This window comes from Athene noctua, chromosome 1, assembly GCF_965140245.1.
Source record: "Athene noctua chromosome 1, bAthNoc1.hap1.1, whole genome shotgun sequence".
NCBI lineage: Eukaryota > Metazoa > Chordata > Aves > Strigiformes > Strigidae > Athene > Athene noctua.
The window spans coordinates 5,463,816-5,484,089 of NC_134037.1; the positions used below are offsets into that span (position 1 = coordinate 5,463,816).

General features: G+C 53.1%; 1 protein-coding gene across 3 annotated transcripts; it reads left to right on the forward strand.

The window, feature by feature from the left end:
• The first annotated feature begins 4,722 nt into the window (after positions 1-4,722).
• MCM3 (minichromosome maintenance complex component 3) lies at positions 4,723-17,643 on the forward strand. 3 transcript variants are annotated; one of them, XM_074921518.1, is made up of 17 exons: positions 4,723-4,993; positions 5,733-5,845; positions 7,581-7,789; positions 8,085-8,215; positions 9,120-9,358; positions 10,568-10,676; positions 11,374-11,527; positions 12,044-12,175; positions 12,625-12,833; positions 13,351-13,525; positions 13,685-13,811; positions 14,142-14,292; positions 14,460-14,600; positions 14,824-14,930; positions 15,392-15,474; positions 16,643-16,718; positions 16,958-17,643. In XM_074921518.1, exons 1-17 carry the CDS (start codon positions 4,916-4,918, stop codon positions 17,154-17,156), a joined length of 2,433 nt encoding a protein of 810 aa, XP_074777619.1. In that variant the 5' UTR covers positions 4,723-4,915; the 3' UTR covers positions 17,157-17,643. The 3 variants fall into 3 exon arrangements, with proteins under 3 accessions (XP_074777619.1, XP_074777625.1, XP_074777635.1); XM_074921524.1 differs by having other exon boundaries at positions 9,171-9,358; XM_074921534.1 differs by lacking the exons at positions 9,120-9,358; positions 10,568-10,676; positions 11,374-11,527; positions 12,044-12,175; positions 12,625-12,833.
• The last annotated feature ends 2,631 nt before the right edge of the window (positions 17,644-20,274 follow it).

The window sequence follows — 20,274 nt, forward strand, 5'->3', positions numbered from 1 at the left end:
GATATAAACCTTCCTACTTTAAAACAAAATCTCCGGCTAACAGGGCTCAGGAGGGAAAATTTTTTGTGATCCATGACTTTTATGCAGGTGGGTTTTTTTTTTTAATCTTCCTCAGTAATAACACACACTGGCAAGTTTCAGGATGCTGGGTTACATGCATCCTTTGCAATTGCTTTGAATTTTTATATGCTTTTTTAAACTAATAATTCAGAAAAAAAAACACAACAAAACAAACAGCCCTAAAAGCCCTCGCTTATTAAGTCCAGCCCCTTCAATCAGAGAGAAGCACTTGATACAGTTCCGTTTGCCACCTTCAGCTGCTCCCCCCACGTTGCACAAGGGGTATGTGACAATTTGAGGTCAGGACTTTCCTGCCTCTTCATGGCTTTTTACGGAGGAGAGAGCCCATCATGACAGTCAGATGATGATCGCTGATGTGGCTGACACGAATTGCTGCAGCTTCCCATCTTTCCAAAGCTGGACATCGCTTGCTGAATTGACCAGTGGATCCTGCCCTGTTGCAAGTGTGACCTGGAGATCCCGATGCAGAAGTGATGATGCTTTGCGTAGAGATGGGTCATTTCCAGGCTTGGGGGTGGAGAAAATGAGGGGGCAAAAAAAAAAAAAGAGGAACCAGCTGTCACTGTCTTTAGTAACAGCCAGAACTCATGAGAGCAGATGAGCAGACCAAAATAGCAGCACCAAACCTCAGGCGATCTGTATCTGGGCCCTCCGGACCTCCCTGGAAATGTGGTCGGGTTGGCACATTACACAGACACGCTCCCGGTCACACTTTCCAGGGCTTTGTTGATTCAGCCACTCCTCTGGTTTCATTTGCCGGGGGAATTCATTTTTCATTGTGCTTGGAGGCACGGCCTGTGTGGGTTTGTTTTGTTTTTTTTATTAATTGCTGTATTTTCTTCTGTACAGTAGGAGAAGAGAATGAATCACCTGCAGGGTCAGGGGTAGCTGTGCATCAGAACCGGGACTGCAACAAGATTTTATGCTCCCATTGCCGTGCTAAGACCTCATCTGAGAGGAAAAGCAGACCCGTATATGCCAGGCTCCTGCTCTGGAAAGCAAGAAGGTGGCTACGATCCATCCTAACGTGCTGAAGGTCAGAGTCTTAACTTCTTACCCACTTACTGTGCTCTCCTGGTGAGATACCAGCAGCTCCCTGTGCATTTAAGTAAAGAAATTCACAGAATCACAGAATCATCTAGGTTGGAAAGGACCTTGAAGATCATCCAGTCCAACCATTAACCTCACACTGACCGTTCCCAACTACACCAGATCTCTCAGCGCTGTGTCGACCCAACTCTTCAACCCCTCCAGGGATGGGGACTCCCCCCCTGCTCTGGGCAGCCCATTCCAACGCCCGACAACCCCTCCTGGAAAGAAATGCTTCCTAATATCGAGTCTAAACCTTCCCTGGCACAGCTTGAGGCCATTCCGTCTTGTCCTATCACTTACTACCCGGTTAAAGAGACTCATCCCCCCACTCTGCACCCTCCTGGCAGGGAGTTGTAGAGGGCCAGGAGGTCTCCCCTCAGTCTCCTCAGCTGAGAAATTTCATTCATATGCACCAGTAGTTGTTTTCCATGTTTTTCTTCTCTGGAACTAGAAAAAAAAAAGAGCTAGATCAGTTTAAAGATTTACCAGAGTGCATGGGAATAGCAAATACTTCAAGAAAACTATGTCAGAAATGCCTGAGCTGGGTGCAGATGTGATTGGGTGAAATTCTCCAGCTTGTGTTAAGGAAAATGTCAGATTAGAGGATTAAGAAGGGTTCCTTCAGCATTAAATTATATGTCATCCATATGTGGTCCTGAATGGTGAGTCAGGATGACTCTCCTCTCGAGAGAGCAAATTCCCTGGTTGGGGTTCAGCTACTGCAACTGCAGCTGCAGGAGACACCAGCAAGGACAAACGCCTTTTCCCCCTTGGAAAACTTAAAATTTACTAATATAAAATCTCATAGCTGGTCTCGCTTCTCCACATTGTTTCGCTTATAAAAAGGGATCTTTTTCAATCAAAACATTTCATTCCATGTTATTATCCTTCCATTTTATTACAAATATATTTGAAACCTCAACTCCGGTGTGTTGCTTGCTGATATGGTGACACTCCATTGAACTGGGGGTACTGTCCCCCCATTTGTGGAGCTGTGAATGAGCCACAAGCCTCTCCTCTGCCCTCCATGGGTGAGACAAGGTTGCTCAGCATACAGGAAAGTTAATAGATGACAACTTGCAAATTGAGTTGCGGCTTGAAAATTGACTTTTAGTTGTAATTAGGGGGAATAAAAACCAGAGTCTGGGTGGGATCACCCATAAAGGGATCTCAGAAACCAAGTTGCACATGCGGATGCTGACACACAGAGACAGTGAGGAAGGGAGGAGAAGATGCCCTCTAGTGTTCTGGCCAGCACCCCTCATATGTGCAATTCACCCATGAAGTTACCCCTGCACCCACTCGTGATTCTTCTATTTCTCTGCGAGCTCTGCGGCGCTGACCCTCTGTGTATTTAGGTGCTTAATTCCTGTTTTTTTTCCAGTGGATAGGAGGTGCTGAATGTCTCCATGAGCTTGTGCTGCACTCTCCACCCTGCTGGGATGTGGCAGGGAGGTGAATCCCTGGAGATCTTAGGCAGCATCCTAAGGAATCCCAAAAGGCCAGGAAAGCATCCACCTGGCCTGTTATCCCAGCGTTCTCCATCTCTCTTCACCTCTTTGCCCTCCCTGGCCTAACCTGCTCCAATTAATTATTCAGGCGAGGGCCACAGCGTGGCAGCAGTTGCTATCGGGCGCTGTCATGAATAACAACAGGTAGCTATTTTTATCCCTAACTCTTGTTACCTTACCGTCAGGAGCGATGGGTCCCTGCCAACTCTCTTCACACAGAGCTTGCCGTCCTTGGCAGGAGGAGCACCGCAGCGATTTATGACATCTTTATGGGCTGGGATTCATTTTGATCCCCCAAATGTAGGTGAGATCTATGTGCGATCGAGATACAGGTCTCTGTGCACTGCCCGCTGTACTCATAGACTGCTTTGCACCTGTATTTTATTTTTTCCATCCATTTTTTATCTGTGATAAAGCATGCAGATGGTGTTCATTGTTGGATTTAATAGTCTGTCTACTGCAGAGAGAGAAAAACTGGCTCAGAGGTGAAATCGCATGTCAGGTTCTGACAACATACATAGGATAAATTATATTTCCTTTGAGGACTTAGACTGATTCCTCCAGCCAGTTTATATCCTCACAGCTGAGGTGCCCACTTAAATATCTTGCTATGACCCAGTGAGTGTGGTGGGGGCACACCAAAGGCTTTTCACCACTCCTCGTGCTGTCCCCGCTCATACCAGCTGCAACGAAAATGAGGAATCTCCAGAAAATCAGGGGAAGGGGTGGATTTGAGGAGCACGGGAAGGGAAATGTGTGTTGCTGAGTTTGGAGAGGCAGGGAGGCTGTTCTGGCTGTGGAGAGCAGGACAGCCTGGAAGATTAAAAAGAAAAAAAAAAAAGAAATTTTTTTTTTTTAAAAAAAGGAGGAAAAATAAAAAAAAAAAAAGAAGGAAAGAGAAAGGAAGAAAGGAAAGAAAACAGATCATTTTTGCTGACCCACCAAATTTAATATTCTGTCAAACTATTACAGAGGAGGGCCCAAACACCTGAGGAGGAAAATCTGAACTTTGACACAGAACGACGTGAGAAAATCTCGCAGAAGCACGACAAATACCCACGACTTGGGCCACCTTATTTATCCTAAACCAACCACAGCAGTTACCAGCGACATTTCCAGCGATTTGAGAGGGATCTGGCCCAGGCGCACAAACAGAAAAGGGGAACCAGGGCAGGGGCAGTTTCCAGCTGCTCTTCCGAGCAGGTTGTGGTGAGACCCGAGCAGCGACACCGGTTGTGCCTCAGCGTTTTGCACAGCCCAGCAGGCCCCGGGGTGAATATTTACTACCAACCCTGGGAAAACTGCTTTTAGCTGTAATATTATGCAGGGGACACAAAGCCAAGTTTGGGCGCCTGCTACGCCTTGCTGATCAAAATAGCTTTGTCTAGTTCTTTTATTATTTTTCTCTATTTTTATACAGTTTAGATAAAGATTTTTAAGGGATGCTAAAAATAGTATTTAACGGGAAGTGGCCGGTTTCCCCGTACGGAGGGGATCTGCTCTCTCCATTTTCCTGTGATTTCTGCCCGCAGCACCCCTCAGGGGACACATCCCAAATGGATCCTTTTCACTGCAAACGCCACGGGACCTGGTTTTGTGTCTTTAGCCCCTGGACTGGCGCTGGGTCACGTACAAAGGGAAAAGCGACGCTCAGCCCGTATGCTTTGTGGCAAAACCACCCAGAAACGGAGCTCCCCAAAGCGCAATAGAAAAATAAAAAGCTGGGTTGCGGGGTTTTTTGTTTGGTTTTTCCTTTTTTTTAATTAATAAATCGGTGTTTTCAGCCGGTCGGTGACCCCCCAGTACCGCACTGGGACCCCCGGGGCGGGACCCCCCGACCGGCCGCCGCAGCCCACGCGAGATCCGGGGAAGGCGGGACCCTCCCGCCCTCTCCGCGCGCTGATTGGCTGTCCCTGCCACGCATCCCTCCCGCGAACTCTATCGCTGCTCCTCCATTGGCTGGCGCGGGGCGGTGCTGACCAATGAGAGGCGCCGCGGGGAGGGAGAGAGGCGGAACTCGCGGTCGGTGGCGGGAAAGGCTCCGGTTTTGGCGCCAAGCGGGGGTGCCGCGGCTGCCGGGGCCGGACGGCGGGTGCTGCCAGGGCCGGGCCGGGGCGATCCCGATCCCCTCCCCTGGGCTCATCCCCTCCCCTGGGCTCCCACCCCTTTCCCCCTCGGGCGGCGGCGGGATCTGCGCGACCCCCGCCACCCCCGTCCGGCTCCCCGACAACATGGCGGCGGCGGGCGGGCTGGAGGACGCGGAGCTGCGGGAGGCGCAGCGCGATTACCTGGATTTCCTGGACGATGAGGTGAGGCCGGGAGCGTGGATGCGCTGGGGGACGCGGATTCCGCATACCTTTCCCCCCCCGCCCCAGCCCTCCCCCCGTGCCGCCGGCGGTTGGGCCCCTCACCCCAAAAAGGCCACTGAATGACTCGAGCGTGGCCAGAGAAGGGCAACGGAGCTGGGGCAGGGTCTGGAGCACAGGTCTGCTGGGGAGCGGCTGGGGGAACTGGGGGGGTTCAGTCTGGAGAAGAGGAGGCTGAGGGGAGACCTCCTGGCCCTCTGCAACTCCCTGCCAGGAGGGGGCAGAGAGGGGGGATGAGTCTCTGGAGCCAAGGCCCCAGCGCCAGGCCCCGAGGGAATGGCCTCAAGCTGCCCAGGGCAGGGTCAGGCTGGCTCTGAGGAAGGATTTCTGTGCAGAAGGGGCTGTTGGGCGTTGGAATGGGCTGCCCAGGGCAGGGGGGGAGTCCCCGGGATCCCTGGAGGGGTTGAAGAGTCGGGCTGAGCCAGCGCTGAGGGATCTGGGGGAGTTGGGAACGGTCAGGGTGAGGTTCATGGTGGGACTGGAGGAGCTTCAAGGGCTTTTCCAGCCGAGATGGTTCTGTGATTCTGGGTTTGGGCAGCACCCAGTCCCTGTGTGTGTCCTATCACCCTCCCCACCACAGTCTTGGTTGAGTCAAGCTCTGCAGGGTGGGGGATGTCTCAGAGAGTTGGTTGTGCAAAGCGAGCTGTTTTTTTGGGTGTTTTACCCCCACCCTTTCTTGCAGGAAGACCAAGGGATTTATCACAGCAAAGTCCGGGACATGATCAGCGACAACCAGTATCGCCTCCTTGTCAGCATCAACGACCTGCGGCGGAAGAATGAGAAAAGGGCCAGCCGGTGGGTGTGGGGAGGTGGGGTTTGCCACTGGCACCCTGCCCTGGGTGGGCTTTTGGAGGTCCAGCCTTGGTTTTGCATGTTCTTTGTGGCATAGAAGGGCCAAACCTTGTCCTGTGCACCGGGTCCCATGTAAAAGGCTGACCTGCTCTTTTTTCCCCATGACACCAACCCCATCCAGTCATGGAATCACAGACTGGTTTGGATTGGAAGGGATCTCAAAGATCATCCAGTTCCAACCCCCCTGGCCCGGGCAGGGCCACCTTCCACTAGCCCAGGTTGCCCAAAGCCCCGTCCAACCTGGCCTTGAACCCTTCCAGGGAGGGGGCAGCCACAGCTTCTCTGGGCAGCCTGTGCCAGGGCCTCACCCCCCTCACAGGGAAAAATTTCTTCCTTAGATCTAATCTAAATCTACTCTCTGTCAGTTTAAAGCCATTACCCTTTGTCCTATCACTGCACTCCCTGATAACAAGTCCCTCCCCATCTTTCCTGCAGCCCCTTTCAGCCCTGGGGGGCCGCTCTAAGGTCTCCCCGGAGCCTTCTCTTCTCCAGCTGAACCCCCCCAACTCTCTCAGCCTGTCCTCACAGGGGGGGCTCCAGCCCCCTGAGCATCTTCGTGGCCTCTTCTGGCCCCACTCAAGCAGCTCCGTGTCCTTCTGCTGTCGGTGCTCCCAGAGCTGGACCCAGCCCTGCAGGGGGGTCTCACCAGAGCAGAGTAGGGGGGGAGAATCCCCTCCCTCGCCCTGCTGCCCACCCTGCTCTGGGTGCAGCCCAGCACACGGGTGGCTCTCTGGGCTGTGAGTGCACATTGCTGGCTCACAGTCAGTTTTCCATCCACTAACACCCCCAAGTCCTTCTCCTTGGGGCTGCTCTCAGGCCACTCATCCCCCAGCCTGTGTTTGTGCTTGGGATTGCCCCAACCCATGGGCAGGACCTTGCATTTGGCTTGAAAACCCTTGATTTGGCAAAAACGTTTTTCAGCAAGGTGGGATTAAATGTGCGATATAAATCATCTCCTTTTTTAGGATGTTGGGGATATTTTGGACCAGGCTTGCCGATCTGCTCAGGGACATGTGAGGTTTTCAGTTGTGGTTGAGTTTATTCAGCTCCTGGCTGTTGCTGGCAGTGGACCTGACAGAGACCTGTGATGGGCTTTGGGGTTTTTTTGCCTCTTGCTCCTAGTAAACTTGTGGAGCACACGGAGGCATGGGAAAAGTGTTGAGAAGGAAGGCAGGAGGGTCTGTGCTACAGAGGCTCTCATATAAACAACGAACCACCAAAAATTAAAAATTTATTATTAACACAGTTAACTAGCTCTCCATAAATTACAGGTTCCAATGTCTGTGAGAGGAGAACAGAACAACTTCCTAGGGTTTAATGACAGCCCAAAATGCTCTATCACTCACCTGACAAGTGAGGGCTCTCAACCTTGAGGACCTGCTCGGGGCAGTGTCCCAACCCAAGTCACCTCGAGGAGTTTCCTTGGGCAGCGTCCTGACCCAAGGAGAGAGTCACGAGCTCCAAGTGGCTGCCCCAGAGGACTCCGTTTATACCCAGGCTGAATCTGACCTGTAGTCAGTAGTGGCTCCCATTGGCCAAAGACCCCAACTACTGTGAAGCCCTGAGAGCAAAGGCAATCAGGAGCTGCTACACTTCAGCAGCCAAAAAGCCCTATTTTCATTGGGTGGGTGCACCTGTCAGTCTAATGGGTCCACATCATCACCTCCCTCTGTTGCAGGCTCTTGAGCAACGCCTTTGAGGAGCTGATTGCCTTCCAGCGTGCCCTGAAGGATTTCGTTGCCTCGGTCGATGCCACCTACGCCAAGCAGTACGAGGACTTCTACATCGGGCTGGAGGGCAGCTTTGGCTCCAAGCATGTGTCACCGCGGACCCTGACTGCCTGTTTCCTCAGCTGCATTGTCTGTGTGGAGGGCATCGTGACAAAATGTAAGACTGGGGGCAGACCCAGGGGCTTTTTAGGGGTGGTGGGTCCAGGTGTTTGCTGCGGGGGTGCTGGAGTCCCACCAAGAGCTGTGGTACATCCCAGCAACCTGGTCAGAAGGAACAGGGGGCTTGGCAGTTCTTGAGTGTTGGGATGGTCTTTGAGACCTTAGCAGATCCTGGCCATGGTTGACAGTGTGTTGTGTCCCAAGTGTATTTTAGCATTGGAGACCCAGCTGGGGCTGTCCTGACAGAGGAATGGGACATCCCTACCCCTGACTCCTCTCTCTTCCAACCTCAGGCTCTCTGGTTCGTCCGAAGATTGTCCGGAGTGTCCATTATTGCCCAGCTACCAAGAAGACCATTGAACGCCGATACACAGACATGACCTCCCTGGATGCTTTCCCATCCAGCTCTGTCTACCCTACAAAGGTGAGGTGAAGTTGCCTTGTGGGAAGCATCAGCAGGTTCCTCTGGGGAGAATGTGCGAGCTCAGAGCCCAGGGCTCAAATCCCTATGCATCCTTTCTCCCTCTGCCAACATAGCCCATGAAGTAGAAAGAAGACACATCGCACATGTGAAAGTCCCAGAGGGCTGCTGGGAACATGTGAAGAAAGTCACTGTTGGACACAAGGCCACCAGACCTGCTAGTTCAGATGTTGGTTATGATCTTGGTTCTGCTGTAACATGGTTTCTTAGAGGCTTGTCAGCCAGTCTTGTTGCTCTTGGGACTCAGCGTGGGCATGCCTGTGCTGTCCTGGAAGGTGTACACACCCTTAGAGGGTTTGTCCCGTGTTTGGGAACAGAGGAAGGTGGATCTGAGCTTTGTTTCCATTGTGCTCACAGCCTGCTGCATGGGTGATGTGTTACCCCTGCCTGCAGTATGGACAGGGCTTGGGCAGACCTAAAATACCAGCACTGGTGGGTGTTGGCAGCTTGACACTGGGGGGGTGTGTCTGTGTGTGTCTGTGTGTGTCTGTGTGTGTCTGTGTGTGTCTGTGTGTGTCTGTGTGTGTCTGTGTGTGTCTGTGTGTGTCTGTGTGTGTCTGTGTGTGTCTGTGTGTGTCTGTGTGTGTCTGTGTGTGTCTGTGTGTGTCTGTGTGTGTCTGTGTGTGTCTGTGTGTGTCTGTGTGTGTCTGTGTGTGTCTGTGTGTGTCTGTGTGTGTCTGTGATGCTGGGGAACCCTGGCCTCTGGCAGTGCTGATAAAGCAGCTCTTTCCATCAGTCTTGTGTATGGTGGGTGATGCAGCCTGTCTTCCCACTGCTCAGCTGACCCACCTCTTCTCCCTGTTCTGAAAAATGGTGCTAGTTTTTTTTATTGGGGTTCCTCCTCTAGGATGAAGAGAATAACCCCCTGGAGACAGAGTTTGGGCTTTCGGTCTACAAGGACCATCAGACCATCACCATTCAGGAGATGCCCGAGAAGGCACCAGCAGGGCAGCTGCCACGCTCAGTGGATGTTGTTCTGGATGATGACCTGGTGGACAAAGTGAAGCCTGGGGACCGCATCCAGGTGGTGGGGACGTACCGCTGCCTGCCAGGAAAGAAGGGGGGTTACACTTCAGGGACTTTCAGGTGAGCCGTCTTTTGTCTTCACTTTGGCCCTCCCACCCTTTTTAGTTGGGTCATATCTCTGGAAGATGAGGTGTAGGGCAGATAGGTGGCCATCACTGTGCTGGGTCAAACATTGGCTTAAATCTACAGAGAGACCTGGCCAGGCTGGAGCGATGGGCTGAGGCCAACTGGACGAGTTTTAGTAAGGCCAAATGCTGGGGGCTGCACTTGGGCCACAACAACCCCCAGCAGGGCTACAGGATTGGGGAGGAGTGGCTGGAGAGCTGCCAGTCAGAGAGGGACTGGGGGGAGTTGATAATGAGCCAGCGGTGTGCCCAGGGGGCCAAGGAGGGCAATGGCATCCTGGCTTGTGTCAGCACTGGCGTGGCCAGCAGGGACAGGGAAGGGATCTTACCCCTGTACTCGGCACTGGGGAGGCCGCCCCTCGATTCCTGTGTTCAGTTTTGGGCCCCTCACCCCAAAAAGGCCATTGAATGACTCGAGCGTGGCCAGAGAAGGGCGACGGAGCTGGTGCAGGGTCTGGAGCACAGGTCTGCTGGGGAGCGGCTGGGGGAACTGGGGGGGGGTTCAGTCTGGAGAAGACTGGAAGAGGAGGCTGAGGGGAGACCTCCTGGCCCTCTGCAACTCCCTGCCAGGAGGGGGCAGAGAGGGGGGATGAGTCTCTGGAGCCAAGGCCCCAGCGCCAGGCCCCGAGGGAATGGCCTCAAGCTGCCCAGGGCAGGGTCAGGCTGGCTCTGAGGAAGGATTTCTGTGCAGAAGGGGCTGTTGGGCGTTGGAATGGGCTGCCCAGGGCAGGGGGGGAGTCCCCGGGATCCCTGGAGGGGTTGAAGAGTCGGGCTGAGCCAGCGCTGAGGGATCTGGGGGAGTTGAGAACGGTCAGGGTGAGGTTCATGGTTGGACTGGAGGAGCTTCAAGGTATTTTCCAACTGAGATGTTTCTGTGATTCTGTGAAATCACTTGGAAGTGATTTGCACCTTGCTTAACACTGTGCAGCTGTGAGCTCCAGCTGTGCGCAGAGGGTGTTGGATGCTCTTAAAGGTGCTCCATTGATGTCTCAGTGCAGTCAGATAGAGGGGACTACAGCTTTTGAACCTTTCCAGCTCCCTCCAGGACTTCCTAGAGCAAATGATGACTCTCTGGCAGTTGTTGCTGTGACCTGTAGACTCTGTGGGCTTTGCAGACCTGATTATGGCTGTGTCCCTTCTCCAGGACTGTCCTCATTGCCTGCCATGTGAAGCAGATGAGTAAAGACATCCGGCCTCTCTACTCTGCTGCTGACGTGGCCAAGATCAAGAGATACAGCAAGAGTCACTCCAAGGTATTTAAGTCTTACATCCAGAAGACAGGCTTGTGTCAGAGCATGAGGTTTCAGCTAGAGCAGCTTTAAGGCTTGGCATGTGGCTAAGGAGGTGTCTTCTTGCATTGCAAGTAACTCTTCAACCCTCTTAGCACTGTTGCTAGATTTTCCCCTCATTTTCTTCGTGTTTTGTGCTTAGGTTTTGATGAGGTCCTGGTTTTGTTTGGGTTTTTTTGTGGCTGCTTCTGTACTGCTAGCAGAGTATCCTTCCTGCCTGCTGGCAGCTTAGCTGTGCATGGCTGTTGAGACAGAGATTTGTCTGTGTTATGTGTGTCCTGACCCTGCCAGCTGGTTGCTAGAGGATTTCCTCTGCAGGAGAAACACCTCTCTCTTCTCCAAACGCAAAACCAGGTCTGCCCCAGCCTGGTGTTATGCTCAGAACCTGTGCTTCACAGTGTGGAGAGGAGAAAGCCTTGCTCTCACAGGGCTTGCTGCTTCCAGTGACTGGGTGACTGACAGGATGGTCTAGTACTTCAGAGCCCCACTGAAAGAAAACTCTGGCAAATGGTCTTTTCCTTTCTAAATAACCTTCATCCGTGGGATTCTGTGATTGGAATAAGCTCCTTTTTAGTGTTGAAATGGATCTGTGGAGCTTTGCTCCTTGCTTTTATTTGCTACAGTCCATCTGATAGGCCGTGCTTTGCCTCTTCTCCCTTAGGATATCTTTGACCAGCTGGCAAGATCCCTGGCTCCCAGCATCCATGGACATGAGTACATCAAGAAGGCCATTCTCTGCATGCTGCTTGGAGGGGTGGAGAAGGTCCTGGAGAATGGGAGCCGCATCCGAGGAGACATCAACATCTTGCTGATAGGTCTGGAAAAGCTAGGCAGTCACCCTCAGTTGGTGTTGTTGGGGGGTGAGATAAAGGAGCATTTTTCTGGGCTTAGTTTATAGAGTAATCGAGGTTAGATGGGACCTCTGGAGGCCTCTGGTCCAAGCATGTGCGTGGGGCAGAGCCAATGTCACTAATAGACCAGGTTGCTTTGGGACTTGTCCTGTTGCTTTTGAACATCTCCAGGGATGGAATCCCATGACCTCCTGTGGGCCACTATCCCAGTGTTTGACCACCCTTAAGGAGATTTCTACCATCCAGTTGAGATTTCCTGTACTCCCAAGTTGTCCCCATTGCCTCCGTTCCCATCACTGTGCACCTCTCAGCTCTAGCTCCATCTGTATTTCCTCCCATCACGTCACTGAGGAGGGCGAGAAGATCTTCTGATCACCATATTTTCTGTCCCCTTCCTCACACCCCTGCACCGAGGAGCCTCAAACTGGACACAGTATCCAGGCCATGTGTGGTAATTGAACGTGCTCTTCTCCATTTCAGGAGACCCTTCTGTGGCCAAGTCTCAGCTGCTGCGGTACGTGCTCAGCACCGCGCCCCGTGCCATCCCCACCACCGGCAGAGGCTCCTCCGGCGTTGGCTTGACTGCTGCTGTCACCACGGACCAAGAAACCGGTGAGAAGCAGGCTGATTCCTGGTGGGAGCTCTCAGAGGGATGCTTCTTAATACCTGAGAGAGACTCGCCAAGATCCAGGGCTGCCGTTTGTTCTGCAGTGATGCTCGCAGGACTTGTTCCATCCAGAAGCTTTATGGCAATAATAAGGGTGTTTAGGGGTATTTTCTTCACCTCTGTTAGGTGGTGGTCTCCTCTACTCCTCCTCTGCTTGGTGAGGGCTAGCAGCAGCCTGGATCTTGTTGTCTTCCTCATGGGCTTGCTCCTCATCCTAAATGTCCTCCTTCTGTCCAGTTGGGTAGGAGATGGGCAACCCTGAAAGGTGTTGGTGTTCTTTGAGGCTTAGCCTGGACACAGGGGTTGGTGCTGTGGTGGAGAGGCAAGGCAGATGTAGGGGGCTATTGAATGGTGGTCAACCCTCTTTAATTTCTTTTCTTCCACCCCATCGCAGGCGAACGGCGCCTGGAAGCAGGGGCCATGGTGTTGGCTGATCGGGGAGTGGTGTGCATTGATGAGTTTGATAAGATGTCTGACATCGACCGCACGGCCATCCACGAGGTGATGGAGCAGGGCCGTGTCACCATCGCCAAGGCTGGCATCCACGCCCGCCTCAACTCCCGCTGCAGCGTCCTGGCAGCAGCCAACCCCGTCTATGGCCGGGTGAGTGCTGGTGTTCACTGGGCCCCTCCATGGGGAAGGGTGCTGGGAGCTGTCTTGGTGGAGGAGGCAGCTGGTAAAACCCAAAAGATCCCTGAAATCAATGACTTGGTTCTTGCTGGGACTGGAATCCATGGGGCAGTGAAGACCTGGTTAGTTCGGTTTCTGTTTCTGCTTGTATCCCTCCTGGAGGAGAGCAGGGCTCGGGTTTCTCACCCTGTTTCGGTTCTGCCTGGGTGGCTCAGGGCAGCCCAGTGCATCCTTATCCTGGTCAACAACCTCAGTCTTGGTATCTAATATGGGATCACAGAAAATACATGTTTTCCTTACAAATGAGAGCTACACCCATCTTTCAGGGAAAAGAAACCTTACTACTGCAGTAGGCTGGGTTTAGTGTGGTGTCCAGCTGCCTGGGTATCCATCCTTTAAGGCCTGGCCTGAGGAGGTCCTCCCAGCCTTCCTGGCAGCTGAGACTGGCCCGTGAGCGTTTCCTATAACCCCTTATATCGTCCTCTTGCAGTATGACCAGTACAAGACACCCATGGAGAACATTGGCCTGCAGGACTCCTTGCTCTCCCGTTTTGACCTGCTCTTCATCGTGCTGGACCAGATGGACCCCGAGCAGGACAGGGAGATCTCGGACCACGTCCTGCGGATGCACCGCTACCGCAACCCCAACGAGCAGGATGGGGATGGTGAGTTGCTTTTAGCTGCAACCTCCTGCTGCTCAGTTCTGTCCTCCCTTGTCACCCCTTAGTGGCAGCTCTTTGGGTTCAGCATCCCTGGCTTTGTTGAGGACTGCTTTTGAAGGTTGCTCCAAAGGCTAAAAGCCTGTTCTCTGTGACCCTCTCCAGCCATGCCCCTGGGCAGCGCCGTGGAGATCCTGGCTACGGAGGACCCTGATTTCGTGCAGGAGGAGGAACAGGAGCTCCAAGTGTATGAGAAACATGATGACCTTCTGCATGGGCCCAACCGCCGCAAGTGAGTCCTTTATCCCACATCCCCTGGAGCTCTCTGGGGGTTTCCAGCACTATGAGTTGATGGGTTTGGCTTGGGTCTCCAGGCAGTGGCTGATGGCAGGTGCCAGTGATGCTCCAGATGGTCCACGGGGAGGTATGTGGGCAGGATGCCAAGGGAGCCCTGCTCTGGGCTTGATTTCTCATACCAGACAAGTGGGGGAACATCTCCAGGAGCTGAATTCCCCTCATGCCTGGATGCCCACGAAGGGTAAAAAGTGGGAAGCCCACTTCTGCAAACACCCTTTGCCTGTCCCCACCTTGGAGGACCCAGGTGTGCATGGATTCCCCGCAGGGAGAAGATCGTCAGCATGGAGTTCATGAGGAAATACATCCATGTGGCAAAGATGATTAAGCCCGTCTTGACCCAGGAGTCTGCGAGCTACATCGCGGAGGAGTACTCCCGCCTGCGCAGCCAGAGCCAGATGAACTCTGACATCGCCAGGGTGAGCCCCGGGAGCAGCTCCCTCTTGGGCCAGGAGGAGGGAAACTGAGGCACAGGCTCCCCTCTCCCCTTATGGGTGTTTTTTACCCTGCATGTGACACCTCTTGGGGAGGTGGGATGCTGTGGTGGGGGTCAGCCTCACAGAGATGCCTCTCTCTGTCCCCCCAGACCTCCCCTGTCACAGCCCGTACCCTGGAGACCCTGATCCGCCTCTCCACGGCCCACGCCAAGGCCAGGATGAACAAGACTGTTGATCTGCAGGATGCTGAGGCAGCTGTGGAGCTGGTGCAGTTCGCCTACTTCAAAAAGGTGGGGAGAAGGTGTCTCTTGGTTCCTGGCGAGTCCTAAAATTGTCGTGGGAAGGGCTGGGTTTGGTGCAGGCTGAGCACCCCGGGCTACTGGTGGGGTTCTTTCCTGGTGATAAGTGTGGAATGAAGCCACCACGATGGGACCTTGGGCCTCTTGGGACTGGTCCCCTAAAAGCAGCTTGAGTGGAGAAGCGGGCAGAGTCCACCCTCTCTTGGCCCTGCAGGTGCTGGAGAAGGAGAAGAAGCGCAGAAAGCAGGCGGAGGATGACTCGGAGACTGAGAAGGAGGAGGAGGAGGAGTCGCAGCCCAAGGAGGAGGGCAGGACAAGGAGGTAGGAGCTGGAGCAAGGAGCAGGGTGAGATGTCATGCAAGGGGCACCAGCCTCTTCTGAGCTCACAGCAGGCAGCGCTGGCCTTGGGGAAATAAATTATGAGGGTGATGAGACCCTGGCACAGGCTGCCCAGAGAAGCTGTGGCTGCCCCCTCCCTGGAAGGGTTCAAGGCCAGGTTGGACGGGGCTTTGGGCAACCTGGGCTGGTGGAAGGTGGCCCTGTCCATGGCAGGGGGGTTGGACTAGATGACCCAGCCCAAACCCTTCTGTGATCCTCTGACTGTCCATCACCCTTGGGGCTGGTGCTGGCTTGGGTCCCGGGCCAGGGGCAGGGCTGTGTGGCTCTACCACAGGTACTCTGCATGGTCTTGGCCAGATGCCTCCAGCAGCTCAGGGTTTGGGGGTGGTCCTGAGGTCTGTGGTTTGGCTGGAGCGGGGGTGACCCCTTCTTCCTCCACCCAGGAGAAAGAAGGCACGCACAGGAGGCGAGGGGGACTCTTATGACCCGTATGACTTCAGTGATGCTGAGGAGGAGATGCCGGAGGGTGAGTCCCTGGGGTTTTGGTGGCATTTGGCTCCCAAGGGTGCTACTGTCTTCTGCCCTGATAGTTCTGCACACGCTGGGGGGCAGTGATACCTTGGGGGGGTCACTCAAGGTCCCTGGCATGGTGTGGCACCATTCAGCACCACAAGATGGTTTGTTTTTTTTTTGTTTTTTTTTTTTGAAACCTTCATGGCTCTGTGGGACAGGAGGGTTAGTACTTCTGTTGAGTTTGGTTTTTGGTTTTTTTTTTTTTTTGGTCCACTTACAGAATCATAGAATCTATAGAATCATTCAGGTTGGAAAGATCCTCGGGATCATCGAGTCCAACCATCAACCTCGGCTCTAGAAAGTTCTCCCCTACCCCACATCCCCCACAGCTCATCCCAACGGCCCTGAAACCCCCCCAGGGATGGGGACTCCCCCCTCCCTGGGCAGCCTGTTCCACTCTCGGACCACTCTTGCTGGGAAACATTTTCTCCTCCTGCCCAGCCTGAGCCTCCCCTGTGGCAGTTTCCAGCCGTTCCCTCTTGTCCTGTCCCTGATCCCCTGGGAGCAGAGCCCAGCCCCAGCCTCTCTGCAATGTCCTGTCAGGAGCTGCAGAGAGGGATGAGGGCTCCCCTCAGCCTCCTCCTCCTCACACTGAACACTCCCAGCTCCTGCCCTGCCTCCTCACAGGATTGATTCTCCAGCCCTTCCCCAGCCCCGTTGCCCTCCTCTGCCCTCGCTCCAGCCCCTCCAGATCTCTGGGATTGAGGTGCCCAAACCTGGACACAACCTCCAGGTGTGGCCTCACCAGTGCCGAGCACGGGGGGACTGTCACCTCCCTGCTCCTGCTGCCCACACTAGTGCTGATCCAAGCCAGGAGGCCGTTGGCTTTCTTGGCCACCCGGGCACACTGCTGGCTCCTGTTCAGCTGCTTGTCAGTGAGAACCCCCAGATCCTTCCAGACAGCTCCAGCCACCCCTCCCCGAGCCTGTAGCCATACGTTGTTGTGGCCCAAGTGCAGGACCTGGCTCTTGACCTTGTTGAAGCTCACATCCAAACTGCTGCAGAAGTAACAACATTGGGAGTGAGTTTTGGCATCACCCACTGCATCCTAAGGCCAAGTGCTTTTGCTCTGGGTGATTAGACACCAGGCAGGGTGAAGGTAACTCTTCCTTCTGCTCCAGTCCAGGCACACGCTCCAAAGACAGGCGAAGCCTCGGCCACTGGCGAAGCAAAGAAGCTGGAGCTGCCTGAGCCGAGGTGAGTGGGAGCTGGAGGAGTCATCTGTCCCTGCGTGTCCCACCTCACCCTGGCGTGTCCAGGCTGTTGTCTGATGCTGGAGATGCATCTGTGGCAGGTGATCCCAGCTTTGGTGTCTGCTTTCCTGCTGGATGCTGCTTCTCTAATGGGGAAGGGCTGAGGGATCATGGGCTGGGACGGATGGTTTTGTGTGTGTGGTCAGTCTCCAGAGCTGATTACTTCTTGCCTTCCCTGTCCAGGCTGAAAGCGTTCAAAGCTGCTCTCCTGGAGGTCTTCAAAGCTTCCCATGCCCAGTCTGTGGGTCTGAAGAAGGTGATGGAGTCCATCAACCGTGACAACCCTGAGCCCTTCTCGGTGGCTGAAGTGAAGGTGGCGCTGGCCCACATGCAAGATGACAACCAGATCATGGTGTCCGATGACATTGTCTTCTTAATCTGAGTCTCTGGGCAGAATAACCCAAATTCTTGTGGACTCTCAGCTTGGAGACTCTGTTTGCATTCAACTCTTTCCTGAACGCTTCACGTGGCTGAGCTGAACTTGTGGGAGCTCAAGTCTGTGCACTTTACAGTCCTTCCTCGCTGTGCATTGCTGGCACCAAAAAAGCCAGGAGCTCTGGAAGCTCTCTTACTGTTGCTGCCTTCAAACTGGAGTAGTCAGGAAGATGTTTCTGCGAGGAGCTGAAAGAAAATTTTAGGTGCAAACTATCAATGTTCTTAATGTATTGTTTTTAAAGTTTTAGTGGTGATAGTTCCAGCCTTTGAATAAAATCTGGATTTAGAAGTCCAACATTCAATAGCAGGGGTGGTTAAGTAGTGATATGGTGGGTCTACTGTTAATTGAAGCTTTTATTTTTCCCCTTTTTCCTTTTTCCCCAATTATATAGCTTGGGTTTGCTTGTCTCACAAGTAAAGATGCCTAAAGCCTGTCCTGTTGACTCTGACCAGCTTTTTTTTTTTTTCCCTCCTTACCCACCTTGTGGAAGACAATTTCTAGCAATGCATGTGGGGACAAATGTAGTCCTGACCTGCTCCATCACCCATGGCTTGACTTGATTTCTAGATTTCACAGCTCTGCTGGGAGTTTTGGCCCCAAGCAGGTGGGAAGGACCTGGGATGTTCAGAGCTGCCCAGGGACACGTCCCCACCACAGGTAGGTTTGGTCTTCAGCTGCTGCCTTCAGCCTGGGGTTGTGCTTACGTGAATGTAATGGGACCACCACAGACGGGAGGAAACTTGTAGCAAAGAAAGGTCAAAGCTACAAGGACCTGCTGCAAATCTTCCTGCATCCTGTGGAAAGTAACCACAAGCTACAGTCACCATAAATGCCTTCCCTTGATTTTTTTTGGGATTTGTTGGACTGTCTTGCTCTCTGGGAACACCTAAGTAACTCCTTGGAGAAAGGCTGATCCTAGAAACTAGCAAGTTGCTGTCAGACTGCTCTTGGCTGCCTGTGATATCAGAGCTGCTGAAGGTTTTTGGATTCTTTTTAACTTTTTTTTTTTTTGTGTGTGTGTGTCCTGTTGAGTTTGAGGTTAAGCTTAGGAGAACACCCTGAAAAGCACAGGTTCTTTGCTGTCGTTCTTCCCCATCTCTGGGCACCTACACAGTTCAGTGTCCTTGTTTCTGGATGCAATAAATATTTTGAGTAATAAAAATATCTAGGTACTGTTTTCCCCAGGGCTTGCTGCTTGGATTTAAACTGTTCGCCCTTCTGGGGATGCAACCCTGTGCTGCTACAGGAAGCCTTTGGGCAGCTGCCTGCCCCTTCGGGCTCAGGGCCCGTGCTGGGCATCTCCTTCCCCACCACGGCGCCTTTGCCTTGGCGGACCAGGCGCTTGCAGACATCCCCTGGGGGTGGGTGGGTAATCAATGTGGGCAGCTCCTGCCTCTCCTGCTGCAGTTATGTGGCCTCTGCCCACCTGGAGCTACACACCCCAGTGATGTAAGAGGATTTTGTAGTATCTCATTGCCCAGGGAGAGGGGAAACCCCCATTTTTTTTTTCTGCAGGGCAGACCAGTTGAATTATAAAAGCCTGATTACTGAGCTTCCCTCATCCAATACAGTTGTGACAGCAGATTTTTCAGGTTTGGAGGGGATTTTTGCACGTTTGCAACCTCCTAAAGGTCTCTGGCTGGATGTATAGCACTTCTGCAGAGTGACTTCAGACCTATGGCCAGCCTCTGGCTTGTAAAACTGCGAAGTTCGGTGAAGGTGAGTTAAACACACAGATGGTCAGAGCTGTTCTGTCTCTGATTTTATTACACATCTTCGGTCCTGAGCTTTGTGGGATGGGGAGGGAAGCTGAGCCAGCACGCTCTACTCCTGCGTGGCCACCACTGTGGTGGCTCCACACCGCAAAGCCCCTGGGTGGGAGTGATGGGCCAAACCCACCCAGGTGCCTTTTCCAGGGTGGAGGTGGTGTTTTCTTACCAATTCATTCATGGACAAAGCAACCAATTTTTTTCTTCTGGAAAGGTGCCCGGGTGTTTATAAAAAGTTCCCCAATAAGTTCTACTGCTCTGATATTGCCTTGTAGGACTGCGGATACTGGCATCACCTTCCCCTCTCCCCACTTTGACTTTTGGAGGCTGTTCCTCTTCCCAGGTCACAGCAGGGAGCAGTGAAGGCACTTGGCAAGGGTGACTTTCTGGAGCCATCTCTTTTTCTCTTTGCTGAGGCTTTCAGTTTTCCCTGTTGTTACAGCAGGGGAACTGCTAATATTGTATTTCCCATGACAAGACACCAGGAGGAGCTCCAGGGTAGGTCAAGCTCTAGTTTATTTTACTATCCTATAGCCTAGGATGGTAGGATGTAGCTATCTACCTCCCTGGTGTGCTGGTGGCCACCTCGGTATATCCTTTGCAATTGCTCAGGCCCTTGGGAGAGGGGTCTTTGCTGACAAGGGAAAAGCAAATCCTTCATCCTTGAAGAGGAGCTGTCTTGGTGGGGCTGTAGATGGTCCATAGCTTGTGGGACGGTTGGTTTTGGAACCGTGGCTGGTGAGCGGAGCAGCTGGCTGGCAGCCACCAGGTCCTCCAGCATCCCTGGTCCTCAGTGCAAGCGCAGATCCCTGTTGTACGAGGGGCAGGGACAGGACTACACAAGAAGCTTGTAATTCGGGAGCTTAGGAAAGGGGAGGCAGCAGACAGATGGTTGTGAGGATGTACCACCAATGCAGAAGCATCACAAGGGTTGTGAATGCTTAGGAAGACGGCTTCTTCATTTGGCTGCTCACTGGCCCACCTGGGCTGTGTTCAGACCAAGAAAAGTTGCCCCTGAGTGCTTTCCCTAGGGCTCTGCTTTGGATAAACAAGTGTGGCTTCCTTGTCCCTGCCAAAGGCAGGCAGGCAAGAGGTGCCATGTGAGGGTCAGTGAATCGTGGTGGGGGTAAGTAGAAAGATAACTGTTTGCTAATATTTGTATAATATTGCTTGCTATTATATTTCATTTCCAGGCTTCATTACTGGTGATGGAAAAAAAACTGTTTGAAACTTTCAGAATAGATAAAAATGGAGGTTATGATACTTTCTTACTTTTTTTTTTTTTTTTAAAAAAA